At 37.6% G+C, this 15,211-nt stretch overlaps 1 protein-coding gene across 1 annotated transcript in view; it reads right to left on the bottom strand.

The window, feature by feature from the left end:
- LYST (lysosomal trafficking regulator) overlaps positions 1-15,211 on the bottom strand; it is a 127,226-nt gene that overhangs the window by 61,924 nt on the left and 50,091 nt on the right. Inside the window, exons 17-23 of the mRNA XM_029911041.1 lie at positions 14,556-14,754; positions 11,515-11,646; positions 8,339-8,969; positions 6,758-6,935; positions 5,057-5,226; positions 2,954-3,184; positions 268-434 (exon numbers count right to left, since the gene is read on the bottom strand). Of these exons, the coding sequence (XP_029766901.1) occupies positions 268-434; positions 2,954-3,184; positions 5,057-5,226; positions 6,758-6,935; positions 8,339-8,969; positions 11,515-11,646; positions 14,556-14,754 (1,708 nt within the window). The remainder of the gene's footprint in view (positions 1-267; positions 435-2,953; positions 3,185-5,056; positions 5,227-6,757; positions 6,936-8,338; positions 8,970-11,514; positions 11,647-14,555; positions 14,755-15,211) is intronic.

The following is a 15,211-nucleotide window of genomic DNA, read 5'->3' as shown; positions in this document are numbered from 1 at the left end:
CGGCTGTTTCGCGCGCCGTGGCAGCAGCAGCGGAGGTGAGCTAGGGCGGCTGGGGCACATTTTTAGGGGCAGCATTCTGGCGCCGGCCGTGCCGCCCCAAGCATCAGCTTGTTTTGCTGGTGCCTAGAGCCGGCCCTGTACACAACCAGGTACCCCATCAACTCTAACAATTAACCCTTTTTGTGATAGATTTCACAGAGGATATTCCTATGAGAAAGTTAGCAGTTACATTTTCAAATCCTGTGGAAATGAAAGCTTATGACTTACTTTGTGTCTTCTCATTTTTATTATTTTGAAGATGTCCTAGTAATACAATGAGGTCCTCAATAACACGAAAATACTGAGAACCTGAGGAACTGCAGGCATGAATTGTGACTGCTACTAGTAATTGTTGTATATCACACACAAGTAGCTTGTAGTCATTCAAAGGAATGCTGTAAACAAAGTCAGATATAATTACTACAAATAGTGCCATTTTAATTCTGATTGTTTCATATGAATACAAAAAATTAACACAGTACTTGGTATGGTTAGTAGAAGGAAAAGTAATTTACAGATAATGTTACAAAATCCAAACACTGCCACACTTAATCTGATACTGCTGAAGACGGGAAACAAACTGTTGACACATAAAAGGCAACATTAGCTATGTTTTAGTTCAGAAAAAGTAGACACCGAAAAATCTTTGGAAGAGATCCCAGTGTTAAGAATAAAGTTCCATATAATGGTCTTGAAAGCAAATGACTTACATTAAGTGAAGAACAGATCTGAATTATAAAGTTCTCAAATTATTGAACTTTAAACACTGTACCATTCTCTCCAGTTTTGCAACCATAAATTAGTGTTATACTGAACATTCAAAATTTTGAATATTTGTTCTGCGCCATAGTAACTGAACACAGGGGCAAACAGTTTTACTTTCTCCTCTGTTTAGATTTCAAAAAGGAAGTATGTAAAATATTTTTAAACATATCAGCTTTTTTGAGTAAACTTAGTGCATTATTAGATCGTGAACAGTGCAGCTATTCTTTGGATGGGAGTAGCAGACTATTCTTATGTAAACTGCATCTCTTCTGTAAACTGCATCTAGTTGTTCCTGCAGGTCAGCCACAGATCACATTTTTAGTAGAATGCTATTGCTTCTTGTCCATGATTGATGTTTATTTGCATAGTATAGTGTGACTTACATCTGGGTTTCCCAACCTGGGAATCATGGCCCGAGACAAGGAAAATACCTGACTTTCAGTTCTTTAGTCCCATCTCTGTCTTTCAGTGAAGGACATTGCTCATTTAAGTCTCAAAGTTTCCTAGGTGCTACACAAATGTAATGACCCCCTTAGTTTAATTGCTGAACATCATTTACATCAAAAGTAAAGAACTATGACTGTAAGTCCTTTATACTAAAGAAATTAATCAAATTTTTATTTCCTACATGAATAATTTTGTTGTGTCCCTTATTTTGGGTCTTTGTTACAAACTGCACCCCACAGTTGAGGCTTGGTAAGTTGAAAGGCATGCTTTTAGCAGTGACCTCCTTGCCCACAGTGGCCACTACCTCCCAGAAGCTAGGACTCTGCTCTGCTGTAAACTCATCTGGCTCCTTGCCTATGTCATTCCCTCAGCATGCACAGCATAGCAGACATAAGAGCCAGCTGGGCAAGGAATGGGATGAGCCTCAGAGCAGCTAGCCAAGCCAAATTCCTTGTCCTCTCTACAATAAGTCAGATCCAATATGGAGAAAATGAGAGGGGCCAGGAGGATTCTTGAACGTTTTTCCTCCTCCCAGTTTTGCATTCAAACTGTCCCATGTTTAAATCTTCTAACATTGGTTCATTGCATTTGAAAATCCTCTATTTTGAAAAGACTATCAAAAACTCTCAGACACTACCACAACTTGTACATTTATTTTACTGGAAGGTAGATTAGCTATTTAACTCATCTAATTCAACAAATTTGTTAGCTACCATTTACAGATGAATTGCACAATGGAAATGTTAGACAAATACACAGTGAAAATTAACGAGGTTTTAAGAACTGCCATGATGAATGAGACAGATTTTAAGACTAAATTTACTTTAAGACTAAGCATAGCATTATCCATTGATCCAATGTACAACTATGGCTCACCAGGAGACGACTGCTGTGGGTACAAATTAAAGTACAATATCTAATTTCTTCAACTGAATTTAAGACTGCGAAATGTCTATTACAAAAATGTATGACCAAGTTATCTGAAAAAACAAGAGTGATTTAGAGCTGTAATAATAGATACTTTGTACTAGAATTCTGTACAAAATGTCAATTCTCTACTATTGATTATATCTAAGTTAATGTCATAAAAGATTCCATAAAATCTGCAAGTTATGGCCTGATAAAGCAATTATGCACATGCTTAAATTTAAACCTATTTAACAAGGCACTTAGGCACATGCCTAAATCCCATCAGTCAATGGAATTTAAGCACTTGCTCCCTCCCCCCAAATTAATAAGTCATTGCCATGGTAACTGGACAAAACACTTTTTGCTAGGTAAGTTTTCAAAAGAAGCGCTTGAAAAATGTGGTAACTAATGAAAAAACCTACATTTCTTGCTTTAACAAGTTCTCAAATGGACGAGATTTTACAAGAGTTTCCAAAATTAGACACACACACACACACACACACACACACACACACACACACACACACACACACACAAAAGTATGAGACTTTTTTTTTGGAGAAGAAAAGAGCACACACACACAGCTATTAAAAAGAAGTGCCTCTTAAGCATAAGTGAAGCAAGGCATTAAATACACTGGGCCTGATTTTCATTTCAGAATCATACCCCATTGAAAAATAATTAGAAGGGTGTATGTGTGTATATAAATAAAATCATGCTTAAAATAATCTAGTGTGAACTTGTAAATTGTTTTTAGAGTGAATCTGAAATATTCAAGTAATGCAACACTTACTTTGTTTCTAGGCCATTAAGGGCTGCTAAAGTATTACACAGCACATACAGCAAACCATTATCAAGCAGCATGTCTGCCATTTTAGAGCAGGAATTTATGATTTGTAGCAGAAGGCAAAAGGAATTATGCAGCAGTACGTTGTCATAGAGGGAATTCTCTACAAGTCCCAGAACAGGAATGACACACCATTTTTGAAAAAGTCCAGCATTTTTTACATCTTCCATGTCAAATCTATTAAAATAGAAACAAATAGGAATTCATCATCTGTCCTTAAAATAATCATCACAGTATGCACAACTGAATTTTGAATTATTGAAAAGATTATGAATACTAAGGAGTCTCTATGCTAACTGTTATGTACTGGCCAGGGGATGGGAGTGATTTCCATGGCATTTCATTTCATGTCAGTGGCAATGCTTATCTAATCTGTTAATGGTAATAAGAATTAAAAAAAATGTTTGGAAGGCTTACAGGGAAATGAGACCCCTAAAAAAAGAGATATTAATGAAGTTTAGCTACTACAAATAGGTTTACACTACACATTTCATAAACAGAAAAATCTGAATTTCAGCTTTTACTAAAAGCCAGTGGCACAAAAGTTTTCTTATGACTCATTCTATTTCTCATAATAAAATATTGCAGCTTGCAGTGCCACTGTCACGAAATGAGGTCTGGGTTTGCTGTAATAAAATAATCCACTGACCAAGAGGAGGCTTTGATATACTGTATTCATTACTGCTGAAACTAATTATATCAAGGATGAATACCTCTTGTTCATTTCAACTCCAGAAGCCATAAATTGAACTACAGTCCTTGCATTAGGACTTTCTATCACATAATGGAAGAGGAAATTAAATTACCATTAAAAATAGATCATTGTACCACACCAAGACTAATATATTCTGAAGTAAGCATCATAGCGGATTCCTAAAAGGCTAAGTCTCATCCCCATCCACCTCAGTCCTTTCTGAGGAGAGGTCTGCTTTCCTTCTTGGGGCTGGTATGACATCTGGCAGGTTCAAAGCTTCCTATTAGCATGAGTGGTTAACTTCTGGTATATGTAGGAAATAATCTGTGAGTACTGATCTTGCACTATAGTAGGCAACTGAAGCAAGAGCTTTTTCCTGATTGGCAGATTGTGGGCCTTTGGCTATACCTGGATGTTGACTCTCCTTATCGTTAGATCTCTGCAGCATTAAATAGAAGGGTCTGACTAGCCATATATTCAGAGAAAAATTACTTCCCACCGATTTGGCAGAATGGCCTGCTTAAAGTGAGATTTTCTCTTTCTGCAGTGCTTCCATGGGATTCTGCCTCTTTGTGGTACAAGGATGTAGTACAGGGATTGGCAACCTTTAGCCCCCTAGCGGGCCAGGCTGGTTTGTTTACCTGCCGTGCCCGCAGGTTCGGCCGATCGCAGCTTCCACGCTGCTTCCCACAGCCCCCGTTGGCCTGGAGCAGCGAACCGCAGCCAGTGGGAGCTGCGATCGGCTGAACCTGCGGACGCGGCAGATAAACAAACCGGCCCAGCCCGCCAGCAGGCTTACCCTGACGGGCCGCGTGCCAAAGGATGCCGATCCCTGATGTAATATAATTTGTGGAGATGACACTAAAGAAAAATCTAGAGATTTTGATTCAGATGCAGATTAGGGTAGCAGCTGGCACCGAATTTTTTTTCTAGCTAGTTGTCACATTTTGGTAGGCAGGATCTATGGTGGTGTTTGAGTTGTTAATATTGCCCAGAGTCTATGGGCTCTGACTGGAGAATGGCAAGGGCTAAACAGAATATGGTAAGTTCAAAGGATGTAGAGAGGCCTCAATATTGAACAAAGATATGGGGCTCCCTCTCCTCATGAAAGGTCAAGTGAAGGTGCACCATGTTCTGGTAATTAAGGGAAAACTGAGATAAACTGAGTTTTTAGAGTTCCAATAAACTTGCAATCAGAAGCATTTTTGGTGAGGAACTGTTTATAAGGCTGTCTGCTGTTGAAAATATGGTGGGACTCAAATGCAATTATATCCTTGCCATGAGAAGACAACTCAATATCATTGCTTGAACTAAAACAGTGCATCTTCTGAATGCTGAAGAAAAGCAATACTTACTCTTCATCAAGACCAACAGATCGACCAAAGAGCATTTCCAAAAAGCACTCCACAAGTTCCTGAGTTCCTTGGTGAAGATACAACTGGTTGGCTAACAAGGAGAAGCCACGATTCTTTAAGAATTTTTCCTTTTGTTCCCTGGTTGCTCTGTTGAAATATGCATCCAACAACTAGAAAGAAATGCACAATTTTGATTCAAGATTAAATATTTTTATGCATTTTTTCCTTGGAAATTTAAATATTCTTGTTTGCAACATGTTCCATTCAGAAAGGAAGATTTAAAAATTTTCAGATTCCAAATTAAGTGACAAATTCTTTCCTTTGATTGTGTTTGCACTTTCCATTGACCTCAATGAATCATAGGAGTGGAAGGGACCTCCGGAGGTCATCTAGTCCAGTCCCCTGCACTCATGGCAGGACTAAGTATTATCTAGACCATCCCTGACAGGTGTTTGTCTAACCTGCTCTTAAAAATCTCCAATGATGGAGATTCCACAACCTTCCTAGGAAATTTATTCCAGTGCTTTACCACCCTGACAGTTAGGAAGTTTTTCCTAATGTCCAATCTAAACCTCCTTTGCCACAATTTAAGCCCATTGCTTCTTGTCCTATCCTCAGGAGTTAAGAACAATTCTTCTTCCTCCTCCTTGTAATAACCTTTTATGTACTTGAAACTTATGTCCCCCCTCTCATTCTTCTCTTTTCCAGACTAAACAAACCCAATTGTTTCAGTCTTCCCTCATAGGTCTAGCTAGCTAGCTAATTATATTTATTTATATGAAAAAACTGAACAAAAAAATGTATAATATTAAAAATTTATTTTACATTTTATCTAAATTGTTACTGATTGGTGACTTAAGTGGTTTTACTTTGTATTTATCTATCCATCCATCTTTTTAACTAAATCTTTGAAGTTCCTCTTCAAACTACACGCCAAAGCTACTCCGTAGGCCCTGCCTCAAGAGCAAAATTCTCCACTGCAAACTGTTTTCCCTCTTCATAAGAAGAGCAAAACCACTCTGACAAAAATCAAGATAAAACCCACAGTCAGTTTAAGTTAATACCCAGGCAAGAGTCACACTGACTGCAATGGGAACTCTATCTTGAGGAAGGATTTCAGGACTAAGCAAACACTGGAGGAAATAATTTTTTTTTGATGCACTACCCGTACTGAAGGATGGTCATTTATTTTTCTACCATGTTACTCCCATTTTTATGTGCTATTTGCTCCCATTATAGGATTTGATTTCTTTTGTTATCTCTAACTTATATAAATTTGACAGCTCAGTGGTTTGAGCATTGGCCTGCTAAACTCAGGGTTGTGAGTTCAATCCTTGAGGGGGCCATTTAGGGATCTGGGGCAAAAATCTGTTTGGGGATTGGTCCTGCTTTGAGCAGGCGGTTGGACTAAATGACCTCCTGAGGTCCCTTTCAACCCAGATATTCTATGATTCTATAGTTTAACTATCAATTGAAAAGATACTTTTTATGAAGAAATTCTCTAACATCTAGATATAATCAACTCAGTTTTAAAAAGGCTTTGTGGGGATAAAACTAGGGGAATATAATAAAGAAGTCAATCTTATTTTTGCTAACAATCTGCATATAAAGAACATCTTAGATCAAACTTTGCATATATTCAAGTGAGCTGGTTTATATGCTTATCTAAGTTGCAAACATTTAGACTGTATATACTCCTACTTTAATGACTCCTTGTTGTATGAGAGGAGATGGATGGTTCACAAGAACGATAAGAGTGTCAGGCTGAATAAGTTTGTCTATCACATCTTCTAGCATGATATCTGGCAAGATTAAAAGAACTCCACGTAAGAGGTCATACAATCCACAGCATATAAGCACAAGGCAATCTTCTGTGGATCTGAAAACAAAGAGGAAAATGTGCTATTACTATATCGAATTGCCTATAAACCATAGGCGTGTATAAATGCCATTACAGGCTACCTGCAGGGAGAAAGTGACCACACCGCACCTTTAAGCGCACAGGGGGAAAGGGGTGTTGTCCAGCTTGCAGAATGAGAAGGAACAGTGCTTTACAGGGGGGTCGGAGAGGCTCAAAAGCTGCTTCAAAAGGGAGTGGGTCAGCATGGTGATGCTGATTCATCCCCTGGAAGGGCTGAGTGGTTGAAAAGGGGCAAACCTGGGCACGAGAAGCCTTTTTTTCTCCAAGAGCAGGTGAAGCCACTCCTTTTTAGGGGGCTGGGAAGGAATTTTTCCTTCACCACCAGCTTGGCTTAGGTAGAGTGTGTGTGTGTGTGTGGGGGGGGGGTGTTAAACCTTCCCCAGAGCTTTCACCACAGTGGGTTGGGGGGGCTTTGTTATGCTGAGTGAAGGAAGTTAGGCTATATCTTGCAAATCATTATGTAAGTGTGGGGCAGATGTTCAGTGCAGGTACTCCATGGGGGGAGGGGTGTATAGTGACTGGATAAATGGCTTGGTAAAGGACTTAAAAGGGAAGTGCTAGTTAAAGGAGCGGAATGGGGAGGCTTGGGGCTCCTATGACTGGTCTGGCAGGGAGCCAACCCCCTTTTCTTATAGCCCACCTTAGCCCTCCTTCAAGATCCCAGCAATGGGTTGGATGGGAAACCTGGATGGAAAGAGAGGGGGCTGGCAGAACTTCCCTGAGTAGATATTGAAAGAACATGAGGATACCTGCACTGTACACGTTTATCTGCTGGGTAGTCCCAGACATCTAATAATAAAGTTGTGGCATGATTAAAACCATATCAAGAGTCTCCTGTCCTTCTTTCAGTATAGCTAGACAAAGGTCAGACTAATGACTGTCTGACAAAGGTATTTCCCCAAACTCTTCCCAACACTCTCCTCTTCGTCCTTTTTTTAGGGCTTAATTCTTGACTGCAGTCAGTAGAGGGCAACATGAGCAGAGTTATTTGTATTACAGTAGTGTCCGAAGGTTTCAGTCAAGTTCAAGGCCCCACTGTGCTAGGCATCATACAAACAGTTAACCCTTCAAGGCAGGGATTAGCTAAATAATGTGGAATTTGAAACAAAAGCAATTTTCTAGCATACTACTAGTTTAATGAATATATTTGCAAGCTTTCACTACAGATGCAACACTACATTTCACACTTATTGGCTATTTTTTACAAAATATGTAGTCCAGAGCAAGAACCACAAAATATTTGTCAAGTCAATGAGAAACTATTCTATATGTTATGGCAGAAATTACTGTACTATTAGAATTATTTCTGGAATGTTGAGGTATTGTAGGTTTCTTTAAAAAAACAAAAAAAGTGTGCATACCTATAATCAGGTCTTTCAGATCTTTTAAAGGTCTGTTCACTAACTGAAGAGAAGGTAAGACTTTCCCAGTCTTCAGGAAGTCCACTCCTATCAGTGAGGCTTGGCCAGCAAGCAATGGAGGATGATCCACTCTGAGCAGAAAACGCTAGACCCAAGCCTGCAAAATTATTTTGACTTTTCTGAAATGAAGGCAGCCCCTTCAGATTGTCAGGACGGCGCAACAATGATTCAACTGCAGCACCATCATCCTCTTTACTTTTCAGTTCTGCATTTAGCTCTTTGTTCTCAGATAATTCTAGTTCTTCTTTTGAAATGTCAACCAATGCTTCAGCAGATGTTAACTCTGAGTCACAAACTGTTTTTGCAGACTCACAGCTGCTGACAAAGAGTTCCTCCTGTACCCTTTTTAATGTTTCAGAGCTTTCCACAAAAATTTTTTTTTCCTGTGGATCAACAGAGTCCCTCTCCCGAACTTCCTGCAAGTCATCAATACTTCTACCCAAGCTCCCAGGTAGCCTTTTTGGATGCACTTGTGGTGAGGAAGTAGGAGATGCTGGTAGGCTTTTGCAACGCCGTTGAAGTGCCTGAGAGAGTATTATCTGTGGTACGCTAATCTTGGAAATAATGTTTCCTGGGGAAGAGAACACAAAATACTCTTAGCATCTATTTTGTATTAGAAACCACATTAGAAATGTTAATGTTCTGTTTCACCACCAACTAACATATCCACAAAATGCACAAAGTAATGTGCCTTTTGGCTTATTATACTGACAATCCCAGTTTCTGCCCCCGCCCCAAACATTAAATCAACTATGAACAGATTCACTTGGCATAGCAGGCCATAAAGTTTGCTCAACTATTGAGACATTTGATTTCAAAGACAGAATATTCAGTTTACATGAGTTACAGCATATTGCAATAAAATAATGTATATATAAGTTAATTTTCACAAAGCAGAATGGTCTTTTTTTGGTCCTTCTAATTTTGTTTTGATTTAAAGATATAACCACTTAAATAGCAGATTCTAGAAGGTATGTTCTGTTATATCTGATCCCTTCAGTTAAGTCAGTTGGCAATAAAACCCTGAACAAATACATGACTAAAGCTTTAAATAAAAAAAAAATACCCTAAAAGATTAAGTGTTTGAATATGGCCAAATGTTGAATAAGTAAAGTTGTGTATATAGATCGCTAATGTTTAAAGGCGCAACTCTGATCTCAGAGGCACAAACATGCAACATCTAAAACTGGATTAGTCTCTGTCTACTTTTACTGAATGATAAATGTAAACTAAAGATAAATATTGCATCTTCAACTACTTCTGTATACTAACTCCCAGTTCATCTTAATTTGTCTTATTCCAGATATTTTACTCTGTCTCCTCTTTGGAGTCTGTGAGCCTTCTTTCCACTCTGTATTCACAGAAAAATCAGTTTTTAAATGTAGAAGTTAAGTATTTGAAGGACTATCAGCAAGTATTGCACAAAAATATTGTTGTGCTAGGACACTACAGTCTTCATAAAAGGATGTTAGATCTGAGTATCTAATGCAATATTTCTATAATCAAAAAAGATGCAATTTGACCAAAAAGGTTTTAGAATGATACACCAGCTAATACTTCTGTCTGAAGTCAGCATATCAGGAATGCATTCCTAAGCACTGTCTGACACTTGCTGAAATAATAGATACATATGAAGTCCCTCCAGCAGTCAGTACAGAGCTGGTTGCTTGGGTGGTTTTACACATCTTGCAGCTAAATCAGAGATGCAAATGCAAATGTGCAGCCCTCAGGAATATCACATATTTTTGCAACAATCTGAGGAAGACCTGTCTGTAACATTCATCTGTGACAGATGAATGGATAACATTCTTTATATAGCAAGAAATAACTTGTACTGAACTATAATTTATAATTGTTTAGGACCTCATGTAAGAGAACATAAAATGACTAGTATTAATGCAAAAAACAAAACAAAAACAAAAACTTATGAGGAGATTGCAACATTTCATGGCATGGTTCTAAGCAAAGTGAAAGGCATATCACCTTTTTTTTAATAGACAGTCAAGTCTCAAACTAGCAGGTACATAACATCTGAAGAGCTAACTTGTAATATGCTTTTCACAAGGGAAGAACTGCTTCAACATTAACTGCAAAATGTATTATATTGGTCAGGTATGTGGTACTGTTGGGTTTTATATTATAGAAATTGCAACAGTCGCAAATAGGAAGTGAGAAATGGAAGCAAATCACATCTCCCTCGTACATGTTGCCTAAATTGTTTGGGTCCTGCAGTTTTAGCCAATAATTATACCTCATTGTGGATGTAAATTAACTTCATAGTTAAGGCTGCACTGATAGTTCCAGTGCAAGATTTTTTTTGACCCAACTTTAAATTTTGATCCAGGGATGATATTTGTTTGAAAATGTGCGTAATATACATTGAAAGACTACATTTTAAAATTCCAGAAGTCTAGAGCACTTTTCCCATACTGGTTAATAAAAAGTGGGCACTTAATTTTTGCTGGAGTGACTTATGATTTGTTGGAAAGTGTGAAAATTACTAATTTGTACTCTTTATGCTAAAATGTTGCATTGAAATCACAACAGTAGCATCAGTTATTCTGAGAAAGGGTGAGGGTTATTAACTAGCCCCTATCCAATCTCCTTTGCATAACTATAGTATGTTTAGCACTCATACATGAAGAGAATGAAATCTCACTGACTACAAACTTTTTACATTTTAAAGCTCAACTGGAATAGTGTACTGTAATAAAAAAAACTCTTGACAATTCTCTCTCAGGCAAGTAACTTGCTGGTCATCTAAGTCACACAATTTGGGATATACCTGGAATAAGTTGCTCCTAATAGGTTTTCCTACTTTGTCTCAGATACAGAAAGTGTATTATTGTACTCACTGCATAATCAAATGCTGATTTTCTATTTTATACTAAATTAAAAATGGCGAAAATCATCATTTCTCACCATGCTCAAGTTATAAAACACTGATACAATCTTAGTTATTTTGCACCAACGGACTGAATTTAAGCCAACTTTGCCACCATTCACCTAAGTTCCACCTCTGTAAACAGTTGCAGCCTTTTCCCTTGCTTCATTGCCAAACCCAGAAATTGAGCATATGCTTTTCTAGCAGCAGGTATGTAAAATAAATATTTTACCTCCCAATGGTGAAGCAGTAAATCCAGCTGGACTTGTAGTTAAATATGTAGGACTGTCAATTGATTTTCCACTAATGCTGGAATTTCTCAGGTACTTGATCGATTGGACCTTTTCCTGAAAAATCTTGCCATCTAGGGGGGAAAAAAGGGGGTGGGAGGAACAATGACTTAACTCTACGCAAGTTTTTTTTCTTGGCAAATTAAAAAACACAGAAAACAAGTCAAAGTTAAGATTCATAACATATCACTGCAAGGTTTAATGAGCCAAGCACTTTCCTTCCACATTTAAGAAACACACTTGAGAATGAAAGAATTCTACTTTTGTTCAGTATAGTGGTGTTATACTTCTCACTAAGAGAATTTTTAGAATATTCCTCTCAGTGAAAATATTCTGAAATGGTTCTCAAACTTGTACGTTTAAAAATAGCATTTCCAAGCTAACTGCTAGTAGCCATCTTGCTGAAAATTTTGTGAAATCAAATAATGACACCCCTCCCTAATCCTCTTCCCCCACAAAAAAATTAGTTCCTTTACCAGATGAACCAAGCCTCAAACTATCAGAAGTGGGCTCTAATTCTGTGCTAATAAAGATGTACATGGAGTCATGTTGGAGTGCAAATGCCAACAACTGCACACCATTCAAGCAGAGAACTAACTACCCAAACTGGACATGCAAAGTAAATGCATCTGCAACAGTAGAGTATGGTCTGAAAATTTGGCTCAACGCATTTAATATTTACACCACAAAGTTTCACTATTTTCAAAACTACATATCTACAATGTCAACAAGATAGATGCTGGCAAAAATCTTGGGAATGCCAACTTTAATTAGAAATAATCTATAAAATGTATTTTACATTTTTATAGATGTAAAAAATGCTTCTTTACAGAAAAGAGATTTTAGAAGCCTGTACCCATTTTGTTTAGTACAGTAATGATTTGCTACTACAGACTACAGGCCTGTTCTGGATTACAAATTTCCTAACTTCACCCACTTTCAAACACTTCTGTGTTCATTTTCTCTAACTGAGTGGTGCCAGGAGATCACTGGATGTCTTCCACTGATAGCTCAGAAGGATACTTGACTATAGTAATCTTGAGCAAAAGGAACCTTGTCATGTGATTAGTTGCAATTTGAAGGATCTCTCTCTTTCCTCTCTCCTGCCTCATCTCTGAGGGATCCTCTGACTGGATCCCTTCCAGCTATTTAGTTGTCCACTCTGTCTTCCCTAAATATGAATTTTACATCACTGTCAACCAATCTCATTAAAAATTATTGAAGTTCAAAATAATGTATTTAAAATGAATTAAAATTCTAGTATAGTTTGTTTTAAGTACAATAGAATCCTCTTAATTTGCAAATCTTGTTGGAAATAATGAACCAGTTAAGCAATTGTCCAAATTATACAAGTTAGCATGATGTACAGAACATTGCACATGATTTATAATAGTTTTGGGGAACTGGTAAACTGAGAGTATGTCTAAACTTTGACCTGGAGGTATAATTTGCAGCTTGAAGAGGCACCTTATGCTAGCTCAAATTAAACTTGCACATTAAAAATAGAAATGCAACTGCTAAAACATAAGAACTGGAAGGGGCTAACTGCCCCAAGTATGTACCAGTCCAAGAAACTACGAACGTGCTAGGGTAGCAAGCCCTTATCACCACTTGCACTGCCACAGCTACATTTCTATTTTTAGAGTGCTAGTTCAATCAGAGCTGGAAAGTACACCTTCAGATTGAAACGCAGACATACCAGAAGATTAGTTTAGATGGAACTTAAAGAGACCTTTCAGGTAGAGGTAAATGCACCGTGTTTATACAGAACGCTGAAGAGAAGGTGCAAGCTAGCCCTTTCAAAAAACTCTTAACAGTAGGATGATTGAATATGAAGAACCCTGTAGGGTAAACTAATGTGGCTGCCTGAAAATCCTGTAGGAAATTAGTGTCCCTAAAGCAGATCTACTTCAGTCAAAACCATGACAGACCCATGACATAATAGACTTGAGGGAACAACAATTAACTCAAACTATAATTTGTTTTTATTGAACAGAAATGGTTTCTGATAGGAGAAAGGGTACTGAGAATAATAAAGAGGCGACTGAAGAATACGAAATGCATTTGGGACTGTGGATGGTTCATACCCTTGAACCTGAACATTTGATGCTGTGAAAGGATGTACATGTGGCTCCCACTGGACAGTGCCATCTAGAAGGTTACAAGCTTGCATACATTCCAATGTGGTGGATCTAGACAGGCGGTTCTCAAAGGAGATGTACTGTTAACATGTTGCAGACAACCCCATGTGTGTCAATTTAAAGGAACAATGTCAGTTTTCCATTATTACCAGCTAAAATGCATGGAACTCAACTGTTCCCTGCAAACTATTTATGAGATGTCACTTAACATGATTTTAGTCATGTGAAAATAGCTGGCCAAGCTCTTATTACCTACTGTTGCATAGGCTGTAATTTTCAGTAAATTGGTACTGTGGTGCATTCACACATTCAGTATGTGTGATCCACAGAGAACCCTAATCTAGTCTTCCAAGTACATCATCAGAGGCCAGGAACTGGAAGATTCTATAAGTGATAGACTAACTTGTAAATGACTTGCCCAAAGCCAAATAGTTTCCCCATCTGTAAGACAGATCGTTTACCAACCTCACAGGAGTTTACTTTTTAGAATTATTAATAGCTGTCAAAGATGAAAATGAAGTATAAAATATAGCCACTAATTATTAATATATATTGTCTTTGGGGGTTTAAAACGAAGAACCCAACCAGGTATCATGCAAAATATGAAGTCCAATTAAAGAATCTTTTTTGATAGAATCAAAGTAGTTATAATGTATCAGAAGAAATTTTGGTTGTAAGACTCAATTCAGTAGCTTTTGTAGAAACATTAATTACATGGTAGTGTACAGCACAGGCATTTACAGAACTGCTATTTATAAAATTAGCTTAGTTTTATTTTTAATCAAATAGGTTGGCATTTCATCTTATAGTCTATTTCTGGTTAAACAAAATATTGTATCTACCTATGTGCAGGGAAAAGTAGAAGTTGGTGGGATTGTGACAAACATATGTATTAGTGGGAGGGTGAACTGCTAAGAGGAAATTGAAGATCAGTGTCAGTAATTCCAGGTCTGGGGGAGATCCAAGCACTTCTTCAATTATTTTCACAAATGATCTACAAACCTCCCGAGGCAGGGATGTAAGATGCCCTTCCTTTTGCTCCTGAAAGAGAAATGCACAGGTAAAATTACCTGAATGCTCAGTTTGTCAATTTATTGCATCACTATATTTTTCCATACAATAGATACGGGAAAAAGTTTTAGTATACTTTACCTAACTTGGAAGAAGTTACTGTGTCCATTCAATATTACCTGCAACTAGCATGCCTGAAACACAACTGTAATACTAATCAAGTTACACAGGTACACTTTTTTTTAAAATGGAAGTTTGTTTCCATGGAAGCACTTATATATAATCTGAAGTTGCAATGTTAATGACATCTATAGGTCTAATAAAAAATAATTAATAGATTTTGAAATATTAACTACAATTGTACAACTATTTAACTGAATAAGGAGACCTAAGGTTAGACTTACAAAAATCCCACTAGATGCCTTTGACTTCAAATGGGAGTTAGGAGTTCAAACTATTTAGACACTTTTGTAAGTCCTAGTAGGCA

This window comes from Terrapene carolina, unplaced genomic scaffold, assembly GCF_002925995.2.
Source record: "Terrapene carolina triunguis isolate 2854851 unplaced genomic scaffold, T_m_triunguis-2.0 Scaffold85, whole genome shotgun sequence".
Classification (NCBI taxonomy): Eukaryota; Metazoa; Chordata; order Testudines; family Emydidae; genus Terrapene; species Terrapene triunguis.
Note: the sequence above shows the minus strand (reverse complement) of the source record. Positions and strands in the feature narration are given on the sequence as shown.